This window comes from Hypanus sabinus, chromosome 2 (assembly GCF_030144855.1).
Source record: "Hypanus sabinus isolate sHypSab1 chromosome 2, sHypSab1.hap1, whole genome shotgun sequence".
NCBI lineage: Eukaryota > Metazoa > Chordata > Chondrichthyes > Myliobatiformes > Dasyatidae > Hypanus > Hypanus sabinus.
Window position 1 is genome coordinate 141,905,229 of NC_082707.1, and position 8,895 is coordinate 141,914,123.

At 41.0% G+C, this 8,895-nt stretch overlaps 1 protein-coding gene and 1 long non-coding RNA gene across 2 annotated transcripts; one reads left to right on the plus strand and one right to left on the minus strand.

Annotated features, from left to right (window-relative positions):
- Positions 1–1,001: 1,001 nt before the first annotated feature.
- Positions 1,002–4,840, minus strand: LOC132405483 (uncharacterized). The gene is made up of 2 exons (XR_009515891.1): positions 4,719–4,840; positions 1,002–2,101 (listed from the first exon to the last, which is right to left on the minus strand). It is a non-coding gene; the product is annotated as an uncharacterized LOC132405483 (long non-coding RNA).
- A 132-nt stretch (positions 4,841–4,972) lies between these two features.
- foxg1a (forkhead box G1a) lies at positions 4,973–7,204 on the plus strand. The gene has a single exon (XM_059990329.1). The coding sequence runs from the start codon at positions 5,122–5,124 to the stop codon at positions 6,349–6,351; it is 1,230 nt and encodes a 409-aa protein (XP_059846312.1). The 5' UTR covers positions 4,973–5,121; the 3' UTR covers positions 6,352–7,204.
- Positions 7,205–8,895: the final 1,691 nt, after the last annotated feature.

Here is an 8,895-nt window from a genome sequence, read left to right on the forward strand (position 1 = left end):
CTTCGCAGCCATTGTCTTATCATATTAAAATTATATGATAATGGAAAATTGGAAATTTTCGCCTTATTACGAAACGGGTGCAGAATCAAGTTGAGTATGTTCAGGTGATCAAATACCACCATATTATTGCCATAATTTATGGCAGCATTGTTGGAATCCTAGAGTTTCCTAAATGCGATATAAAAAAGGTAAATGCGTCCTCTTTGCCAGATTTTTCCCGTATCTCTAGATTATTCGAAACGCTTAATATTTAACTGATCATTGGATTTTTAAAAATATAATTCTTGCAATATATTGGTAACCGGCTGCAAATTTCAAAACCTTTAGCATTAAGTCATGGAATCATTTTGATATTTGATCCTTTCGTGTAATCTTAGAAAAAATATCACCTTCCTAATGAGTCAATTATTCACCTAGCTTACTTATTTCCGAGTCAGAACCATATTATTTGTTTGACTCCGCCAGATTCAGCACATTGCAGTAAGTTTTTCTATTTTATCATTCACATATTCGTCTTTTTTTTTTCAGTGCAAAGGCCTTCTGCAGTGCAAATGCGTGATAAAGCTCCGACTAGGAGTTATTCAACACCCCCACAATAAATGATTCAATCTGCTGAGGCGCGTTTATGGGGATTTAGAGGTGCAATTTCTGTACGAAGTAAATTCGGTGGCTCACAGTGGTCGTTCGTCACCGACTAAATGTAGTGGTGCGATTTCGGCCTATGCACCTCGGAACGTGACATCACTACCTGTAAATAAAGAAACATTGACATTTTATGGATCTCAATGTTGCCATGTAGACAATGTTTAGGACATTTGCTGCATTTCGCTGATATTGAAACCAATCCCGAGTCCTTTGTTTAACCGAAATTGCTGAAACGTTGCCTCGATTTTAATTTTATTTTCGAAAACGTTCCGCGATATTGGATCGTGTTAACAGTTACTATGTGCTTGCGCAGGGGATGGGGGTGGGGGTCAAAGGTTCTGGTGTGTGTGTGTGTGTGTGTGTGTGTGTGTGTGTGTGTGTGTGTGTGTGTGTGTGTGTGTGTGTGTGTGTGTGTGTGTGTGTGTGTGTGTGTGTGTGTGTGTATTCCCCTGTAGTTTTCAAGAGTATTTCCCAGTGACACAATGTTATGATGGAAAGATGCTGCAAATGACAGCACCGGTAAACGTTCATCTTAATCATCGGGCTCTTAATTTAGCTTGGTGCTGTTTTTTTGTGCTGAGCAGCCGCTGACAACCTACAGGGAGTTAATGAGTGACGAGGCATGGCTGCTGTACCAAATAGCACTTTCCTGGTGCGAAGACCACTAACTGGGAAGTTTAGTTAACTACTGTTCTCGCAAACCTAATAATGTAACCTGTAACAAAACCCCCAAGAAACATAAAGCACGCTAAATACAGAAACTTTCAATCACTAATTATTAGCGCCTACAGTCAGTTAAGTGCATGGTTTAGTTACTCTGATAAGACATGAATCGCCAATTCCTTCAAACCTCTCCCGATCAAAGGTCCATTTCCCTCACTCGCAATTAAAATAACCAACAGTTGATGGGCCTCAATTCCCCAAATATATTTTTGTTTGAGTGGTGAATATGTGTACTTTTCCCTTGTAAAATGAACAACCCTCACAACATTTAAGCCGAAGTTATCAAATATTCTGAACCAGAGGTATCTTGATATTACTGCCTTTATAACAATCTATTCTACTACCGGGATACTTCAGTTGGGTTGTGTATCATTCATGACTGAAATTACTCCAGGAGAGTCAGCTCTTGGTCAAAGTACAAAATTATTGTATTTCGGGATCATGGCAGGTCAGTAAACCTAATAATTACAAATTTTGATTGTAAAGACTGGGATTGACTTTCCAACTGCATTTGGCCATATTAACCAAATTAACATTTATTACACTAGCAATGGCAAATCTCCAGAATTTTAAATACATTATCATCCAAAAAGTAATACAGTGCTTCAAAAAGTGCATGCAGAGACTGGAACGTCCAATAACGGCCGTGTTCCCACCACAACAGGGAAATGAAATACCCTGGAGTCCGCTCCCATGTCAATATTTCTTTTCATTGAAGGTCAAAGGTAAAATTCTGCAGAAGACACAAAAATCACCATTAATTTAAAGTAAATTTTATTTCAGAAACGTCTGAACTTCGTAAAAGAAACAATCAATTATGGTTAAAAATAGAGACGTTTCCATAAATGCAATGTTTATTAAAAATTCCGCGCTGAACTTTCTTTCTAATTCGAATGTCAAAGGGTGGCGGGGGGGGGGGGGTGGGGGGGAGGCGCTGGAATTTCACTGTAATAATTATGCTTATATAGCTCTTGATGTTTGTTTTCTTTTATTACAAACGCTTGTGGTAGCCTTTGGGAATAATTATTACTATTCCTCTTTAAGGTCCGTTATTTTTCCCGGTATCTACCAAGTAGTTATTTTGGCCTATTCAGTGGGGTTTGAATGAATTGCTTTATTTAGTATTCTAATTATCACATATTTTTTAATAAGGAAGGCTTATTTGATGCAAGTTTCTGAACCATTAAAACTCTTAACAGCCATTTCCAAATGTGTAACAACCGGAGCAGTTCGGATTCCCAAAAGATGATGCCCGTTTTTACTTGAGCAAACTTCTGAAACTTAAACTATGTCAAACAAGCAAAATTGAAATACGGTTAACACATCGGAACAAGCACAACGTGCTCACTTCCCTCATTGCTCCAAAATCAGTGTGGAATACACATTTGTAAACGCTTCAAAATTGTTACACAGAAACGCTGATTTAAGTACTGCCAAATCACAGCAACAACAGAGGTTCAATGCAAACAACAGCTGTGTCTATTTTTTCGAAACAATTCTATGACGACTTGTGCATGAGCATGCAATCAGCTAATCTCGTTTCTTTCGTGTTAATCAACACTTTCCTTCCTGCATATCATAGTACAAGAACTACAGTTACCCCACATCAGTAAATGTTTATGTAACCTGTCTTTTCCCAGGAATCCAGTTACGCTAAATCATTTCATGCTACACTGAATAAGAAAACGAGCAGGGGTCAGATTAGACTTTAAATATATACGGCGAAAATAAGTTCACAATTTGCTTTACGTGCGCGCACCCACACATGCACAACGTAGGGAGCAATTTACGACCTTGCACAGATTTACAGGTGACCTTTTGCCCTCAGATTGTGTTAAAAATTCACAGTGTGTTCAAATTGTGAAACCCTTTAGCTGAATTATAATACAGTAACAAAAGCTCTATATATTTAATTCGCCTAAAGTTTCTGATATCCTTTCAGACTCTCTTTAAAGGTTTTGGCTTAAAATATATATAATACAATAATATGTAATAAATGTTTCCATACCACAATTTACCACACAGTTAAAAGTTTTAAAGCAATTATTTTAATAATTATACTCGTCATTGCTTAGAATCGATCTTTAACATTACGTTCAGGGATTTAAATAAAATGCACAGCTTTCTCCGGGAAAGCGATACCAACCGCAATACCATTCGATGTGGAAAACCAGTGACAGAATGAGCGCTTTTGTTTTAATTCTGCCAAATAACTGGGTAGAATACCAACTGCCTTTAATTTATCGCACTTTTACAGCGAAAATAAAATCCGAGGACCCTAATCGGTCGCCTAGTTCAGGAGTTCAGCGCACACAACGTCGGGCGATTCAGTTTTCTTCCGAGCCGTTCGCCTCCAATATCTTGACTTCGCTTCATGTCGTGTCCCTGTCGAAGGAAAGACCCCGACCCCAGCTTAACCAGCAGAACAAAATATAAATATCAATATTTTGTAAAGTTGTGAGTTTGTCTGCAACTCTGTGACCGGAACAAAACTAAAAGGTTTGCACAATGACCAGCTATTTTTGCAACTATTCCAAACAGATCATAACAAATATTTAATACATGAAACAAATTATTATATAAGGTCGGGATGTTTTAAATGCACGCTCGTGAAAGCTATACTACTCATTTACAACCCAACATTTACAACCCATTTAAACGGTCATTATTTGTAATGGCCATAGAAGTTGAACTTCAGATGACGCATTTTATTGAATTTGAAGGAATTTAACATAAGGATAAAGCAGCGCAGTCCGTCGGGGCGCACCACCCGCCACCATGTCTCCAAGATGAAACACGGGATAAAAATCAGAGCAGACGAGGAGCATGTCGGGCTGGGTCCCCTGCAGACCGGTACTTAGGGATCGGTCCAGATCCGGCCTCGCCCCAAACCTAGACCGCTTCCCGGGACTTGCCCCAACCTTCGTCCCGCCACCCTCGGATCCATTGGGGCCTGAGATCTGTTTCGATTTCCTGCCCCAACTTTGCCGGGTCTTGGGCCGGAATGATGTCTCGGGGGAGCCTATGTCGTTGACCCGGGATGGGTGGCCTCTCCGCCGACAGCTATCCGAGGGTTTGGGGGGGGGGGGGGGCAACTGCAGCTCAAAGACATCAATCGCCGTCCCGTCATGAGCTGAAACACACTGAAGCATATTGACCGATGTTGACAAAATGAGACGGCGGCATCGATCCGCCCGGAGCAGCTTCAGGCATTTTTGTTTTGGGTTCTGGGATCACGCCCTCAGAGTTATAAAGTAGTACCGCGCCTCTCCCAAGACCTCCTCTATTTTAATTCCCCTTCCCTGAAAGTATAAACAAACTTCTAGCAGAAACATAAAACATTGACGTACCGAAGGCTATTATCCGGGCGCATGGTGAACGCGATGCATTTGTAGGAAGGGAGTGGAAGTGAAGATGGAGAGCATGGGCCAAGACGCGAGGTGAGGCGCCCTCCTCTTCCTCCTCGCTTCTCCCGCCCTTTCGCCGTATCCCTCCGCGGGACGCCACGCTGATTGGCTGCGGGCCGTGCCGACGCACAGGCGCGGCGCGGGCTGTGATTGGGCAGCGAGTGAAAAGATTGCGGCGAAGCTTTGGAGCGGAGCGCCCAGGGGCCGCGATGAATTGCAGCAAGCTGGCTCCGCTCGACGTGTTTTTTAAGAACATGAAGTAGTGGCTCTTTTTTTTATTGCTACATGAGTTGCCAGCGCTGGCGATTGCGGTCCAACTGTGCTGCTGCAATTTTACCTGTGTGTGATGTTGGACATGGGAGATAAGAAAGAAGTGAAAATGATTCCCAAATCATCGTTCAGCATAAACAGCCTGGTGCCCGAAGCGGTTCAGAGTGACACCCGTCACCGAGCTGCCCCCGAAGACGAGGACAAAAACATCCTGCCAGCCGTGGAGTCCAAGTCTGAAAACCTGCTCAGCAAAAGTGACGGCACCTCGGCCGAGCCGCCCTGCGCCGAAGACAAGGACAAGCCGGAGGAAAAGAAGGCCGAGGGCAAGGAAGGCGACGGTGCGAAGGAAGGAGAGAAGAAAAATGGCAAATACGAGAAGCCCCCTTTCAGTTATAACGCCTTGATTATGATGGCAATCCGGCAAAGCCCGGAGAAACGACTGACGCTGAATGGCATCTATGAGTTCATCATGAAGAATTTCCCCTACTACAGGGAGAACAAGCAAGGCTGGCAGAACTCGATCAGGCACAACTTGAGCCTCAACAAATGTTTCGTCAAAGTTCCTCGGCACTACGATGATCCCGGGAAGGGAAACTACTGGATGCTGGATCCGTCTAGTGACGACGTCTTTATAGGTGGCACCACCGGCAAACTTCGCAGGAGATCCACCACATCAAGAGCAAAGTTGGCTTTCAAGCGGGGAGCGCGCCTCACTTCGACTGGACTGACATTTATGGATCGGGCAGGTTCCTTATACTGGCCTGTGTCTCCATTCTTGTCCCTTCACCACCCCCGAGCCAGCAGTACGTTAAGCTATAATGGAACCACCTCACCTTACCCCAGCCACCCGATGTCCTACAGCTCGGTGTTAACTCAGAACTCTCTGGCAAACAATCACTCATTTCCAACATCCAATGGGTTAAGTGTAGATAGACTTGTGAATGGAGAAATCCCTTATGCCACTCACCACCTCACGGCCGCGGCCGCCTTGGCCGCCTCAGTGCCGTGTGGCCTGTCTGTTCCGTGCTCGGGTACTTACTCGTTAAACCCCTGCTCGGTGAATCTGCTGGCAGGACAGACAAGTTACTTTTTCCCCCACGTTCCTCACCCTTCAATGACTTCTCAAAGCAGCACTTCAATGACGGCCAGGACAGCGTCCTCGACGTCTCCACAGGCGCCTTCAACTCTCCCCTGTGAATCTCTAAGACCTTCTTTGCCAAGTTTCTCCACGGGACTTTCAGGAGGACTTTCTGATTACTTCACGCATCAAAACCAGGGGCCCTCTTCAAACCCTCTAATACACTAACAAATCCCTTCGAAAAGACTGTAAGTTAACATTTTACACACATTTGCGTTGTAAATAATTCTCAAAATAAGCCCAGGTATTTTTATTCAAGTCCCCATTTTTGTCTGCATTTTGTCAAATCCGTAGGGTCGTTTGTTTATTCAATTTCAGCAATGTGCAATTTGAGGCGGTTTAGATAGGAAGCCACTAGTTAAATTAATGTAGATGTGTATTTAAAATGACAGCATTCCAACTAAGTTTAAATTAGGCAGGTCTTTTTCAACTGTTCCAACAAATTCCATGTTCGCAGTATTATAAGTTATCATGGCTTTGTTGCTGGCTGCTGATTTCAATATTAGCGGTAACTTTTTTTACTAAAATAATTAATAATCATAGTTTGATTTGTTTTTTTTTAATCAAACATGACCTGACTTAAAACATGCCTAACCTTTCGGTCATTTTTTTCCCATTTGGTTACAAAATGGTTCATGTTTACTTTTAGACCAAAGACGGGGCTAGAAATGCACTCCTTGTTTAAAAGAACAAGTACTTTGAAAATAATTATTATTTCCAGTTTACAACACTGCCTGCAGAGAATCAGAAGGGGACAAATTTGATGAATGCCTTTAGTTTGTGTTGTGCAGAATTCGATGTATGTGGTCACTAACAGGTCCCTTTTCATTTCTTTATGTAAATGTAGTGAAATGTGTAAACCTATTGTACTACAAAGATAAAATTTTGCGGACGTGTAACCTGTGTTGCTTAAATGCCTCATGATTCCTTGAGTGATTGTTAATGTCGTCTCTAAATTTCATGATTGTGATATTGTGATCATATGCCCGTGTTGTCACTTAAAATGTTTACTATACAGAAGGCACCGAAATAATAAAAAAAATAGGTTACATTCAGAAACATTGACATCTTGTCCTTTTCTTTTTCATGACGAAATGCAATAATTATCCACTGTAATATTTTAAATGCATTTCTGAATGCAGTCTACAAGGGACGAGAATCTACCAAATCGACAGAGGACAGGAGCCAATTTGATCTAGGCCTAAATGATGCTTTTATTCTGGTTCAAGTTTAGCTTGAATGGTTGGTACAGTATTTAAGTTCGGCTCCAATTCAGTCATTACATTCAAATTTGCTGTAATTGAAGAAAATAAGGATTGCATATCTTGATAAATGGATACTTTATACATTAGAAAATATTTATCTTCAGCAGTCAATTTCCATCCAGTTCCATATGATATCCTTTAAACTGTTCGAGGTGGTTATTTTTAAAACAAATAATTTCAATTAATAATTCTTTAAATACTCTGACCATTAATTATATTTATATATAAAGTCGCGGAAGGCGCTTAGATCTTACTGTTGTTTGGTATATATTTTTGTTTTGAGCGTCTAATCTGGTTTCAATGAGCACATGGGCCTGTCATTTCACAACATTTCAGAATTTATATATCTTTTAAGCACTCCACTGACTTCCAAAAATGTATCAACAGCCAAAATATCACGTATTCTAAATATTTTAAATCGACCGTATTAAAATAAATGCTCCCTAGTTAACAGCGTGTTCATAGTTGTTGCCAATTGGTCCCATGACCATATTGCAATGAAAAATGGCAAATAATTTTCAAAACTACATTGACCGAAAATATCAAATGACCGCTAAACCTACTGAATGCTGTGTATATTACGTAAACATTCAGACACACAATATTTAATCGCTCCCTTTATAACCACACAAATATGTACATCTATAATTTAATCGAAGATTAAATTAATCTGTGTAATGATTGAGAACTGCTACCTTCCGTCTTGATATAGTTATTCAATATCAGTACAGTTAAAGGACCATAATGAAAAGAGGGGAAATCTCGGAATATACCACACTGCATGAAAACTTGTGCGAACACATTCCCTGCAAATCCGATCTGCCTGTAGGTCTGCCTTATTTGTCTTCTTGTACCGCATTGAAGATGCCCACGAGTAATACAATAAGGCCAGCGCCTTTTACAATAGGCCCGAAGGAAAACGAATCACTACTCAAGATGTTATCGCTCCAATGTTAAACGGGGTTATATGAAAGAAGGAAGTGTGTCTCCTGAATAAAATACAAGTAAATTTATATGAAAAGAAAAACGATAGTTTGCGAGGGACTGTGGAATGGATCTATTATAATAAGAACCATTACCAACTCCTAAAGAAACGTGAAGGTTCATTTACATAGTGGCAAGACGCAGTGACGTTGACTGTTATCTCTGCCTCTGACTAGTCGGAGAAACTATATCCCTCTTTCTCTCCTCAAAACCAGTAAATAAAGTTAATCTAATTGTTGATTGTACGATGTGTACAGCCGGTTTGAGAAAACGCACGGCTTCTCTATCGAGTGGTGGTTGTTTTACCAAAACTCAGATTAAAGATCTTTGTGCATTTCAGATCTATGGTCCGATTAGATACGTAACAAGTGTAACTTCGGAAAGCATTTGGATAAATATTTACAGGTTTTTGTTCGGAGTATGTAATTCTGACGTTTTACGAAATGCACATCGGAATATTCTG